General features: G+C 35.6%; 1 protein-coding gene across 1 annotated transcript; it reads right to left on the reverse strand.

Annotated features, from left to right (window-relative positions):
• Positions 1-829: 829 nt before the first annotated feature.
• On the reverse strand, positions 830-11,294 carry LOC133692856 (kinesin-like protein KIN-12B). The gene is made up of 17 exons (XM_062114017.1): positions 10,828-11,294; positions 10,174-10,314; positions 9,987-10,070; positions 9,760-9,885; positions 9,606-9,665; positions 9,457-9,510; positions 9,278-9,370; positions 6,936-7,031; positions 6,441-6,586; positions 5,030-5,179; positions 4,816-4,945; positions 4,379-4,730; positions 3,509-4,263; positions 3,308-3,406; positions 3,075-3,227; positions 2,203-3,003; positions 830-1,339 (listed from the first exon to the last, which is right to left on the reverse strand). Exons 1-17 carry the CDS (start codon positions 11,137-11,139, stop codon positions 1,022-1,024), a joined length of 3,870 nt encoding a protein of 1,289 aa, XP_061970001.1. The 5' UTR covers positions 11,140-11,294; the 3' UTR covers positions 830-1,021.
• Between the last annotated feature and the right edge of the window lie 3,875 nt (positions 11,295-15,169).

The following is a 15,169-nucleotide window of genomic DNA, read 5'->3' on the forward strand; positions in this document are numbered from 1 at the left end:
CATAACCATAAAAGCTCGTTTAATTTCCTAACAGCTCCGAGAGATTTCTCTTTTTTCTTTAATGGCTAGTGTTGTTACGTAGATGTCACTTTCAAATCCATCTCCCCCTCCAGGCTGTAATGAGTGGCTAGGCTAGGCTAGGCAAGTTTCTAATCTTCTTAAATGGAACATGAATCCGAACACTACTTGTTTCTCATATGCAGCCATGGGGAGATTCATGTCACAGAGGACAAGGCCACAAGCTTCTTGTTTAATGGCCTCCATGATATGATAGACTCCTCCCTCCTCCCTCTAATACTTGTGGACGTCTGCTTTTGTTTTTCGACAACTTCTCTTGAAGATTGCCTCCTATCCTCTTGACATCGTCCAAACCAAACAAACAAATGATCTATGAGCTTGACTACATCTTTTTAGTTCCTTCAGATCTTTTTTGCACAGGCCCCAGTGTCCAGGCAACAGGGGCCCACCATATCCATTACACCAAAACATCCGAAAGTCCCATTTGTGTACAAAATAACAGTCTCCTTCCTTTCTTTCAATTCAACCCCACGTTTTTGGGCAAGCAAGTTATTCCCATATAGCACGGCGTGTGTTCATGCGAGTCTCACGCATCGACATTGGTCTATATTGACGCTACATGCAGGAGGGCAACATCAACGTCTATGCGCGTAAACCATATTGACACAACATGGAGCAAAGATTTACTTTCAATACGCAACAACTAATTCAAGGATATACGCGCGCGCACATACGTATATGTACATGTACGTATAAACATGTGCCTACGTGTGAATAAAAAAGTGGGTACATATTAATATGCAAGTAGGTGTGAATAAAAGAATATATTCTTCATTCATTCAACTGTTATGAACTGCAAGAATCTGAATGGAATACAAGGCCCAACAAGAGAGCCGAGAGGTTGGCCCTAACAAATGGGGTGTGTGCGCGTTATAAAATGGCAAAAACTAGCGGTACAAGCTATATAATAAATCACACGGGAGTTAGTAAAACGTACCACTTTCTATATGTTGCATCGATCATAACCAGAGAACCATGCTGAGGGTTCCGCGAGTTTTGACAATTCACCTTCACCATCTTCCACGTTATAAAACGGCTCAAACTCCTCTCTCCATCGTTCATCACCTTCGCTAAGAGGCTCGCCTGCATCATACTTTGGCATATCACAATCATTGTGAGCAGGTCGTCTTGCTTCTTTGGGCAAACGAGACTCTGCCACTAGCTCCTTTAGAGAACTAATCTCGTCTTCATGTTTTCTCTTCAACTTATTAATATGTTTATTCGCCTTTACAGCTTCTTTCTCTGCCTCCATAGCTCGCCTCTGCCAGAAAATTTCTAGTTAAAGAGTGATGTTGAATAATTGCTAAGAACTATAATCGAAGTTCATAATTTCAGGTAGAAACTCTATCCTGTCAAAAATGAGGGTTTTAAATTGGTTCATGCAAACTATAACACAGGGTAGCCTAATCTTATCTTGCACATTATTCAGCGTTGTCCAACAAATTCGAAAAAGACCATATCTAGCACATTAATATTCGCGGTACTGAGCAGCATTAATCAAAATATACCATGCTTCCCCTATAGGCTTCATGAAGCTTCTTCTCTATCTAGCTGAGTGACATGCACAGGTGTTGACAAACCCAATATTGATGAGTTAATTGTAAAGGAAGCTAATCTAAAATTGATTTCATATGTTAAAAATTATGCGATAAATTCACAATGTTGAAGAGACAATGATATGAGATTTGCATTCGAGCTCCAAAAGAAAACCAAGATTAAGTAAATGAATATACTGAAAAAGTAATTGCACAATGCAATAGAGTAGAAGGTACTTGAGTAGGCAAAATGAAGAACTGATTTAGCTGATGATCATCATTAATTCGAGAGGTTTGCATGCAACATTTCTGGTGTTTGGGGCATTTTGAATGTAAAATTTCCTTTTATCTTAAAACAGTTTGACTTATCATTTAGCAAAACAGCAATTGGAATTGCTTGACCATGTAAGACACGTTATGTAGAGGTGATAAGCCCAGAAAAGGTAATAAGACTATTTGAAGGGCCTTCCTTTACTTGTTTCCTAAGCACGTGAAATGAACCTTTCAGACTAAAAGATGCATATCACGGAACGATAAGAAAAATGAACTTAACAAAGAACACACTAGGGTATCATGATTTGGCACTGACCTCGGCAACAACAGCAGCTTCTTCTGCTTCTTTCAATCTCGTAAGCAATTCACCTGCTGCTTGTACAGCTTCAGCAGTGTCCCTCAGTTGAGCCTGAAGTCCCCTGCTTTCATCTCTAAAATATCGCCTCTCCTTTTCTCTTTCAGCTTTCAATGCAGAAATTTCAGCAGCAAGAGCATTTATGAACTTGGATTCGGCGCCCCTAACTCCAGCTTTAGAAGCTGCTTTCTTGACATCATCTATTCCTTCCTGTATCCGCCTGTGCCTTGCAAGCAATTGAATGTGTTTCTCCTCAAGATCTGCATACTGTTCAAGCATGCGTGCATGTCCCTCCATGGCCATTTGCATTGCTTCCTTCAGCTCTTCTGCACATCTCTTCTCTGTACCCAATTCCTGCTTCAATTTTTCAGCTAACGCCCTGCTAGCATCAAGTTCAGCTCTCAATTCTTCAGCAAGAGAAATCCACTTGCTCTCAGCATCCATCCAGCGTGTTCTCTCCATTTCAAGTTTCTCCTCCGGACTCTCCTCAGATGATTCCTGGATTGTGTTAAGAAGGGGAGCCAAACTGGGCTCACACGAGTAGGTCAATTTCAGCAGTGAATTCCTTTTTAGAGCAGATGGGGATGAAGAGTCTGTATAGTACTGTAACTGGCTTCTTAAATCTTGAATCTCTTCCAACAAGACTTCCCTTTCACCCAAATCACAGAAGTTTCGATAATGTTCTAGCTCATCCTGTACTCTTTTCAGCTCAATATTTATCTTTGAAACTTCGGGATGATTCTCATATTTCTCCTTCAAAAGCTGTAGATAAAAAATTAGATATTTATTAAAACTAATAAGCACATATGAAAATCTGAGTAAAACAGCCATACCTTGTGCTCGTGCATGAGTGCTGCTAACTCTTCCTCCATGAAATCCTTAGTAGATAAAACACCATCCATGAGGCTCTCAAGCCGAAGAATTTTGTCTTCCCTTGTCTGCCCTATTATGGAATTGCATTCCCTCTCATGCTTGTATTGTTGAACCTGTAAACAATGACCAAGAAATCATTTCGACAGTAAGAAAATAACAAACTACATTGCTGTTGTCCAAAGTGGTAACCTACCAGACGGTTGAGCTGTGTTATCTCATAAGCTTGTTTGGCACAAAACTCTTCCAGGGCCATTTCTCTCCTGATTGCTCCTGCCAAAACCTTCTCCACTGCCTGTGTGTTGACAAAATAATAAAACATGATGCAGTTGGTACACATAAATAGGGAAGCACAACCATTAAAACAAAAGCATCAAGATGAAGCCACCAAACGTACTTTAGGAACTAGCGTTTTGGGTTTGTCAATAGACTCTGAGCCAACAATGGGTACTAGCTGTAGGTTTGAGCTGTCATCGACATCTTTCACCTCTAGCTGCGTTTTGGTCTTGCAATTCGCACACAAGAATACTCTTTCTGATAACTCATCATCTTGAGGAAAAGTTTGCACACCCACATCAACAAGCGGAATTGGGTTAGATTCTGCAGGTTTACAGGCAAACCTGAATGACAATTGCCTAAATACAGAACTCTTGCGATGACTATCAATAATTTCCAAGCCACGGTGAAGGCTCGCCGCTAAATGTTCAGTTGGTGCAAGACAACTCTTACTGGTTTGAGCAGTTAGAGCAGCAGAAGAGTTGGATTTTGCAAAAGAAATACGTATGTTCTCTGGTCCTGGCTTGCTTTCATCTTTGGAATCTTTCTGGGAAGCAGTTAACGTTGATGAAGTCCGCAAACTTTTCCTGCTGCTGCTGATTCTAGGCGAAACACTTGGAGTTGGAGATTTAAGAACAGGAGAAACTTCAGAAGGAACTATACTGAGGCTAGAAGGAGACACGCAATTCACTGTCTCATTTTGAGAACCATTGGTTTCACCTGTGGCAGAAATGCCAGTGGAATTTCCATTTTCAGAACCAGAAGTAGTGCATGAGGACCCAAACACCACCATTTCTTTTGGTGATTCTTCTGTTATCAATTTTTTGGCAGAGGAACTAAGAAACCTTTTCTCCTCAACTGGCTCCTCACAGGATTCTGCATCAGTTGTGTCAATAAGTAAATCAACTGGACTTTCTAGTATTTGTAAGAGTGAAACTCTCATTTAAATCTGTAAATTCATGACAAATATTAGCATCAACGTTTAAAAAACCTGAAGTGTTTCTAGCAGGTTTAGCACAACTCAAAATCAGAATTTCATGATTCTCAGCTTGTTCAGATATTGCTTCTTCCATGTCAACATCTGTATCCTCAGTCCCTTGTTTGATGATAGATCTACCTTCATCAACATAATTCTCATCTGCAGAGCCTGCTGGTCCCAGGCCTACTTGAATGCAGAGCTTTTCAACAGCTTCCTCATCAATTTCCATCATCTCATCACCATCTTCATCTACTTGAGGTAATAGAGGACGCGGATGGATAAGGCTTTTCAGTATATTCAAACTTTTACGGGGATCCCAACCTGTTGGATTGTTGCTATTTGCCTTCACTCGGTGCAATTCATCCTGTTGCATTTACCCAGAGTCATGTATTTGCTTAACTTCTCAGCTATTAATACAAGAATATTAATAATTGAAAATAAGAGTCTACCCTTAGCTGCCGTATTACTTCTCGCAAGTGATTCACATCATCCTCCACCTCTTCATTAACAATGGCCTTATTCTTGATTGCCTTAGCACGCTGTGCAAATCGCAATGTACTGAAAGTTTCACTCTTACAACTGCATTTTTTATTCACATGAACTTCCATTATGAGAGCGAAGAAGAAAAGAGTGCTTTAAGACAGCAGTGTCTGCATTGTTTACCTTTGTGCTGGAGAAATAGCACACACCATTGCTAGTTTGGCATTGCCACCAAGTGATTCCTGTAATAAAAACGTCAACCTGGAGTCTCGGTAAGGTATATGCCTTTGCTTTCCTGTTTGAGAAATCTCAGCAAGAATGTTTATCAAGTTCCTGCAAATATAATAATTCATCACAATTGGAGGAAATGTCTCTCTTGATGCATGGTTAGATGAACATGTTCGTTAGAAATTGCATCTTTGAAGCAGCTCAAACTCGTTTTCAGAAATACATCATGGAACAGATTGTGAGAACAAAAGGCAAACAAAAATTTTATCATCTATGTTGGACTTCATATGTGTATGAGATGATTCTACCATGAATTTGACTCTATGACAGGCTCCTCCCTACATCTATCATTCCTGAACTTCCTTTAAGTATTCTGACAGATTCCCATATTTAAGTATTCTGCATTTAGCTCTTAACTTTTAATAGCTTATCAGGGACAGAGAGGGAGAGAGAGAAGAAGAAGAAGCTCTTAAAACTTCTACCTCCAGACCATCCTACATTATTCTTTTAATTCTACAGTGCACTTCCTTTTGTTTTATAAACAAATAAAAATCCAGGCTGAGGTTTTGACAAAGCAAATCTTCATTTTCATTAATTTCGCAAAATGAAGGGTGTACAATGAGAGAAAAGGCTCCTAATGCTAACTATTTTCATCCCAATTTAAATGACATTTTGCATTTTGTCAATTTAATCATTTGCTTCAAAACCAGCGAGTTTAGTTGTGAATTTGCTAGAAATAGACTATCACAATTTCAGAATTTCTAAAAATCATAGAACTGGGCAGGATAGACTTTAAACCAAACCAAATGACACCTCCTTTCTTATTCATTACTAAATCCTCATGTTGATTTGCTCTGGTTCATTTGTCTTAAGAGAAAAGGACAATAATTTAATTTGGATGATCCATGATCCATAGTTCTACACTGGCATTACGTTCAGCTTTTTCTTGAACGTTCATATGTACCAACAAGATCTCATTTCTTTTATTGAGCTCATTCTTTATCTGCACCAAAACTTTTTCCATCTGCAAAAACTCTCCCATCATATGTATATGCTTGACATGGTAGCATAACAACAGATAATTGAAGAGAGTTGATTTTGCCTTTTTTGTAGGTAAATTAACCTCAGACAACTGTTCAGAGGCAGTATATGCACATATCATTACAATTCAAAGTTGCAGTACTATATTAAGAGCTCAGACAAGTGCCAGATTATTTTATGCTAACTATCAGACCTGAATAAAAATCACAAGATTTATTTTTTGACAACAATGTTATTTTCTGGACCTACACTGATTTTACAACAACTTCAAACTAGGCAAAAAAAAAAAAAAGGAATGAAAGTGATAGCTAAGATGTGACCATACCCGAGTTGTGACAGAGATCGGTTAATATTCCCTGCTTCCTTCAACCGTTCCCCTGCAGTGCCAGTTAACTTCTGTCTCTCTGATCCAGCTAGATCAACAAGATTTATTCTGCTTGTTTTCAAGCTGCTCATTCCATCTGCCATGCTCTATAAGATAACATTTTACTTTAGAATCCCTCTGGCAGAAAATGTAAGACAAAATCAACAAAGAAGAAACATGTTCAATAATTTACAAATTTTTGTTCATGTTGCTACTTTCTGTTCTAATTGCTATATTCATGAGCAAATATTGTAACCAGACTTCACAATATCCCAACTTGCTCAGCTGGCAAATCTTTTTCCGAGGAAAAATAAAGTTTGAATCCCACCAACAGAATCAGAACCTCTACCAGAAAGGAAAAAACCAAGAAAAAGAATAGAAGTCTGACAACATACTTCATTCCATAGGATGAAGAATAAATAGCATAGATGCATACATGAGTAGTGAAAGTACTACCTTGCATCGAGATTCAACAACACAGGTGAAAACACTATGTGAACGGGAACTCTCTGCATTTATGCTGGTTGCGCCAGTCCTCCTGTTGGATAGTCCCTGCGTAGTTTATTTCACAGCCATAAACACAATGCTAGAGTTCATTTTGAAAATTAAAATTTCAAACTAGGAAGAAGATTAAAAGGAAAATAAAAATGAAACAAGAATATGAGGAAATTTCATCCTTAAATGTAAGACTGAAAGCAGGTGAGATTAAGGTAAATAACAAACAAAGACTGCAGTAAGAGAGTGTATCCTGCTTCAAGGGATATGAAACACAAAATTAATAGTTGATATTGACGGCTAGTCTTGCATGTGCACTGTAGGAGCAACTCCATGAACAGTCTACCTCCATATTCCTTCTTAGAATGATAAAGTGAATCGAAAACCCAAATTCATTTTTAATACAAACACTTTTTACTGAACTTCAGCTATTTTCCAATCTTTATTACTCCCTTTTAATATCGTTTTTCCACAAATGCAGACTTCCCTGCATAAGACTGCAACTACATTCTGAAACTTCATATACGAGATTTTGAAATTACATGATGCAGTCTATAAATTTCAATTATTTTTCATTTTTCTGTTTTTCACTCTAGGATATGATTTTAAAGGTGAAGATAGTTTTCACCCTTCTAGAAAGAGTTGAAAAATTTAACCAGGTTTGGAACGTGAAAACCATCATACAACAACATTCTGAAACTTTTAAAGCCTCATACACGAGATTTTGAAATTACATGATGTAGTCTATAGATTTCAATTATTTTTCACTTTTTTGTTTTTCATCCTAAGATATGATTTAAAAGGTGGAGATGGTTTTCGCCCTCCTAGAAAGAGTTGAAAAATTGAACCAGGTTTGGAATGTGAAAACCACCATGCAACAACATTCTAAAACTTTTAAAGCCTCATACACGAGATTTTTGAAATTACATGATGTAGTCTATAAATTTCAATCATTTTTCACTTTTTTGTTTTTAACCCTAGGATATAATTTAAAAGGTGAAGATGGTTTTCACCCTCCTAGAAAGAGTTGAAAAATTGAACCAGGTTTGGAACGTAAAAACCACCATGCAACAACATTCTAAAACTTTTAAAGCCTCATACACGGGATTTTGAAATTACATAATGTAGTCTACAGATTTCAATCATTTTTCACTTTTTTGTTTTTCACCCTAGGATATAATTTAAAAGGTGAAGATGGTTTTCACCCTCCTAGAAAGAGTTGAAAAATTGAACCAGGTTTGGAACGTGAAAACCACCATGCAACAACATTCTGAAACTTTTAAAGCCTCATACACGAGATTTTGAAATTACATAATGTAGTCTACAGATTTCAATTATTTTTCACTTTTTTGTTTTTCACCCTAAGATATAATTTAAAAGGTGAAGATGGTTTTCACCCTCCTAGAAAGAGTTGAAAAATTGAACCAGGTTTGGAACGTGAAAACCACCATGCAATAACATTCTGAAACTTTTAAAGCCTTATACACGAGATTTTGAAATTACATGATGTAGTCTACACATTTCAATCATTTTTCACTTTTTTGTTTTTCATCCTAGGATATAATTTAAAACTTGAAGATGGTTTTCACCCTTCTAGAAAGAGTTGAAAAATTAAACAAGGTTTGGAACGTGAAAACCAACCATGCAACAGCATTCTGAAACTTTTTAAGCCTTGTACACGAGATTTTGAAATTACATGATGTAATCTATAGATTTCAATCATTTTTCACTTTTCTGTTTTTCATCCTAGGATATAATTTAAAAGGTGAAGATGGTTTTCACCCTCCAAGAAAGAGTTGAAAAATTGAACTAGGTTTGGAACGGGAAAAGCAACCATGCTTGAACCATTCCCTTCCATCATTTATGCTCTAGAACAGAAGGAACAAAAGAGCTGTCCTTGCTCCAGCCATATTTTCATCTCTTTCCAGGAAAGCAAAAGAAATCATAAGAGTTCATTGCTGGTCAAGAAACTCTCTAAAGAAAAACAAATAGAGGAAAAGCATCAGCGGAAAGACCCCCTACCTTTTACAGCCTAAACTACCAACAAATCTTTCGCTTGCTACAGTGTAAAATGAGGTCAACCTCAACATGTTTTTCCATGGAAGCATTGAAACTTGTATATGAGAACTATTAAGCCGCAATCAATATTTGTGAACTTCATATAAATTTGTGCAAGAGCAGTGATTATAACAGCAAGTTTATGTTCAGTGCAAGGTAGAAAGTAGTCTAAACAACATGTTCAAATATTTTACTTCATGGGCACTCTCATTATTCTTCATAGCAAAAGAAAATTGAAATCAAACCTTTATCAGGAGTTGAGTCACATCTTTCATTGTAAATACGTACTCCTCTCTGAGATTTTCAACATAAACACCAGTTTGCATGTCTTCTCTTATCTGGAAAAGAAACCAGACCGACAATCTAAGAAGACTATTTTTAATTCTATTAAGGACAGACTAGGATGCAAAATTGTCCTGTTTACCTGAAGGTTTCTTTGACCTGGATCCAGCAAATCTGTTATTTGTTCATTATAGATCTGCAAAAAAAAAAAAGGTTTAATTATCAAGTGGTGTAAAATGCACGGTTAAAGAGCCAAGTGTGTACCAAAAGGAGCATTTAGAATTACTTAACCTCGAGAAAAGAGCAGCGACACTGATACTTAAGTTGTTTGTCAGTATGTTTAATTTGCTCCTGCAAAGGAAAGGAAAGATGAGTGCTGACGGTGATAATCTTCAACATAAGACAATCTTCAATCAGCTTGAGTGTGTAAAGAATCAAGCTTCACCTCATTTATACGATCAAAAAGTCGCTGAAAGACTCGGGGGGTCAAACCTTGTTGATCACCTGATAAATTTTCACTTGATAAAGCATTGGCTGGGCCCCACATTGTGAATGTCTTTCCACTCCCTGTCTGAACAGTACAATTTCAAGAGTAGAAAGAAGAGTTGGAAACATAATCTTGTGCAATATAAAAGAAAAGGTAGGAACTAACAAAACTGATTGGGAAGCTACCTGTCCATAGGCAAATACAGAACTGTTAAACCCAGCAAGACAATTCTCCACAAGAGGGGCTCCTACAAGTTGGAACATGTCTAGCTGTGGAAAACAAGAACGAATAAAACTTAAATGAGTATTATTTAATTACCATGATCATCAATCAGTACACTGCAAAGGAACACATCATAGATAGAGATCATGCCTGAGTGGCCCCTGTATCTGCTACTGAGTCAAAAGTGAAGGTCTGTCCATTGATTGCCAACGAATTATTAGACATTTTCTGAACTATCGTCTCTCCTTCCTCCTCGTCATCCTTTTTCAATGGCCGCATTCGCACTATTACCTGAAATATTGTAACACTAAGTTACCGAAAACTGTTTAATCTCAAATTCAACATGTAACCCGAGAAAATAAAAAGGCTAAAGCCGAGTGATCCTAATGCAAATGTTCTTACTCTTTCTTTGGCTAATAACAGATCGAAGTTCCAATCCAATCTGTTCCTTCATCTTATCAGTAACCAACACGATTTGAAAGTGAATTGAAGCCGTTTCTCATCAGCCCAAAATTTGAAAATAAGTGGAATCAAGAAATAGAATACTAAGATTTATCATCACAAATACTTAAGATCACAATCCAGAAATAGAAAGCTAAAATTCAATTTAGTGGAATCAAGAAAACTAGGATTTATAAAATTTAAAGCTGAACTAAAATTTCCTCGTTGTTTAAACAGAAAATTAGAAAAAAAAATCAATTCAATTTCAGTTGCTAAAATTTTCTCAGAAACCAAAAAGAAAAAACTAGGTTCTATTTATTCAGGAAAATAATAATAACAACAACAACAATAAGCATAAAATACCTTGACGCCAGAATCGGAGAGCGAGTTCTCCGGCGAGGTCTCCATGCTGAGCTTGCGCTTGAGAGGATTTGAAGACGGAGGCCGAGGAGGCAAGGGACTCTTCAACTTAGCGGAGGCAGGGGACGGCAAAGGCTTTAGATCGGAAGTAATAGAGTTTGGATCTGGAGGCGGAGCGTTCTCTTTAGACGATTTGGTCCTCCGCGACGGCGACGGCGAGGGTTTCGTCTTGTGAGAGCTAGGGATTGGGGACTGCTCATTATGCGCTGCTGCTTCTCTCAAGATCGGGTTTCTTGGTAGCATAAAGTGCTTCATGGTTAGCTACAGAGTTTTCTAGAGAGAGAGAGAGTGAGTGGATTATGATTTCTATAGAGAGAGAGAGTAGGGTTTGGGCAGAGTAGCGAGAGAGTAGGAGGAAGAGAGACAAGAAGGGAGCGTAGAGAGAGAAATGTAGCCGTTAGAGAAGTAGGAGTTTGAATTTCTTTTTTCTAGTTATTAATTTTTTATAAGAGAAGGGGAGAGGGGTATGGCGATTTTTGAATTTTGTTGCATCTGAGGTGGCGGGGATCCTGTGCATGCAAGAGTAGCTTATTATTACTGTTTGTACATTTCAGATGGTGTCTCCGCCATGATTTTTTCTTTATCAATGTATTCATATCGTACCATTGTGTCTCATATTAGTTGATGTGAATATGGATGACAATTTTACCTCAATGGATACTGTACCAAGGGAGTATAAAATTTTTAGACAATATCGAGTTTAGGCAGGGTTCGGGGTAAAATCTAAAAGTAAAATATTGATTTTAGATTGGGTATAGATATTAATTTATTCATTTCGATTCAAAACTCATCCCGATTTAAATAAATAACTTTTATTTTTTAAAAAAAATAAATATATATTAAGCCAATTATATATTAAAAAGTTTTAAATTATAGCATTCAGGTTTGTATTTAAATTCATGCTATAATTACCCCATAGATACTTAAGACCTCAATTAAATTGGATTTGGGTGGTTGTTTTGTATTTGAATTCGGGTATAAATAATATGAAACTTGACCATGAATATTTAGTATCACTCCTAGATATTAATAAAAATAAAAATTAGAAATGTATAAAAATATTATAATATAGCTTTTGAAAAATTTTCAAGTCTACTATAAATAAAACTTGATCAAATTTTTATAGAAATTAAAATACTTATTTTGAATTTATTTCAAAATCAATTGATAATGTAATAAGTGTTAGAAGGAAAAAACGAGTTACATCTAAAAACATTTTAAAATTAATAATGTTGGTATTCCCATGAAGTCATTAAAACATATATTAGTTATTCAGATCAATTATATTTAAAATAATTATGTTATTATTTGTAAATGTAAGGATATGTAAGTCCATAAGGGATAAAAATTAGATTCAATTAAGGTTTTTTTTTAAATAAAAAACTATCATTCTCATCACTAGAGAATTTTAGATTCCCCTCGTCTTAAGATAAAATTAGAATTTCAGGGGATAAATGTGTGCTTGTTATTATGATACAGGTGTGTTTTTAAAAGTATTTTTAATTAAAAATATATTAAAATAAATTTTTTATATTTTTATATTTTTAATATCAAAATATTAAAATCATAAAATAAAATCTAAAAAATATATATTGAAAAGCATGAAAAACAAACACATTTCCCACAAATGTTAAATTTCCTATTTAATATTTTTTAAGATTTAACATTCTATTGCCTAGATAAACAAAATTGATAATATTTTTTGACATTTTAAGATTACTTAATAAAGAGAATTCAAGAAGCCCTTGTCTCAAACCCGTCATAATCTATCTTTATTTTCAAAAAGAGCTATACTTAGTAGTTTTTAAAAATACAATAGTGGTTATTTTTTAAAGTATTTTTTACTCGGAAATATATTAAAATAATATGTATTTTTTATTTTTAAAAATTATTTTGACATCAACATATTAAAATAATCTAAAAAAATAAAAAAAATCAATTATTTTCAAAAACACTTTTAAAATATAAAAATAAATAGACTCTCAAGATATAAAAATAACTTCCACTTGATAATTTATTTTTCAATCAAGCATGAAACTCAACAATTTACAATTGCAACTAATAAAACAAAAGGAAACTACTCATCCAAGTTTTTTTCTTTTTTTTATTAACGTGAGTGTCCGGACTATCTTACGTACACCTCAATTAATCTCACGGGCCTTGAAGTTAATGACCATGTACAATTGCAACTAATAAAACAAAAGGAAACTACTCATCCAAGTTTTTTTCTTTTTTTTATTAATATGAGTATCCAGACTATCTTACGTACACCTCAACTAATCTTACGGGCCTTGAAGTTAATGACCATGTAAGTCTTCATGTAATCCCACGGGCAGGGGCGGAGCAAGACAAAAAAATTAGGGGGGGCAAATTATAAATTAGAGGGATCAAATTTTTTTTATTATTTCTATAAAATATTTACAAGGGAGGGGCATTTCTTTGCAGTGGTCGGGGCCCCTGACAGCCCCCCTCCCTCCGCCACTGCTCACGGGCCCTGAAGTTAACTAAAATGGTTTTATTCAATTGTACTAATATTAGGAATTTAATTATACTAATAAAGGGCCTTAATGAAGAAAAACATTGAAAATTAAGGCCTAATTGCAAAAAAACAAATATTGAAGATTAGAGTGAATATGTGAAATTTAGAAGTTACAACTAATTATGCATCCAGGGGCTTAATTGAGAGAATTAAAAGGTTCAAGGGTCAATTGGGAACTAAATAAACAAATTTCAAAATCAAAAACCATATTGTAAAAGGCATTGAAATTCAAGAATTCAATTGAATAAGACAATGGGTGAAATTGTAAAAATTTCAAAAGATCAAGGTTGGTTAGAGCTCAATTGTAAAGGTTCAAAGGTTCAGGGATTATATTGAAAGAGATTGTAACCACTATTCACCTTCTTTTTGCTTTCAAAAACCAAAACCCCCTACTTTCAACGCATCTTTCTCCTTTATCTCTGACACCAATATACACAAAAAATTTATTCTAATTCTGAGGATTGTAACTCAATTGGTCAGACTCTAAGTTTACTCTTTAAAAATTACTAGTTTAAATCTTATAAATTTCAAGGTTACTGAAGACTTACATGGTCATTAATTTTAGAATCTGTAGAATTAGTTAAAGTACATGCAAGCTAACTAAACACCCATGCTAATAATAATAATAAAATTCTTACCCCCTCGTACCCTATCATCCATACATACTCCATTCCCAACAAAAAATTCAGCCTTTATTGTACCAAAACCAGCTGCAAATACTCTCCAAGAAATGCTACCCAACACTGCTCTTCCTGTCAAAATAACCTTGTGTGCTCACTTGCCAGCTACTAATTTGGATCTTCACCTTCAACCAACGTCAAGGATCTCTTTCTTGCAATGAAAATTAAGTCGAGATACCACAAGCTCAAAAGCTCCTAAACCTCTCCATTCCTCCTATAAACCTCCCCATCAGGAACTTATCCTCCCAAACTTTCAACCATATATAAACACAAGCCTCCCTCTCAAGTTACAGTCATCCTAGAACCCCATCAGGAACTTATCCTCCCAAACTTTCAGCCATAAACACAAGCCTCCCTCTCAAGTTACAGTCACCCTAGAATAGTAAGAAATCAAACGAAAACTTGTTTCACCTTTCATCCTCTTCTTCCGGTATCAAGATTCAAGACAGTAACTTTTCTCAAGGCCATCCATTTTACTCACAAATTAACCATATCAAGTTCACAGAAAGAGAAGTGCGGTCCTTTCTTGAGTATATGGCGTACTGGCTACCTTCTTCACGAACCTCAACGATGTTCATATAAAGGTCTAATGGTGGTCCAAAGTTGTTGCAGCAGTAACATATGGTGGTGATTTAGTTCTGGTTTGGATAGCAACAGTAAAAAACACACCAAGTTATAGAAGACATTGACTGACTGGTAATATTGAGCCAGAGTCTTGGGTTGATTCCTGGAGTTCAAAGAACTCAGGGTTGGGTACCAAGACCCTCCTGTTACCGTTGCTCTCTTCTTTTTGTTTTTTTCTTGACTGTCTATTTGTCACGGGAGGAGGTCATTCTCGAGTTTCATTTGGTTTACTTGTCGGTACTAAATAAATATTTTGACGCTTTGTTGCCCAGCATGTCAGATGTTTACGCTCATTTCCTTTTCATTGTCTTTGATATGCTTTGTCTTGTGGCGTTATGGGTAGATATTATTTTTTAAAATATTATTTATTTAAAAATATATTAAAATAATTTTTAAAATTTATTTTTAATATTAATATATTAAAACGATTCAAAAAATTTAA

The sequence above is a fragment of the Populus nigra genome, chromosome 4 (assembly GCF_951802175.1).
Source record: "Populus nigra chromosome 4, ddPopNigr1.1, whole genome shotgun sequence".
In the NCBI taxonomy this organism is placed as follows: Eukaryota; Viridiplantae; Streptophyta; class Magnoliopsida; order Malpighiales; family Salicaceae; genus Populus; species Populus nigra.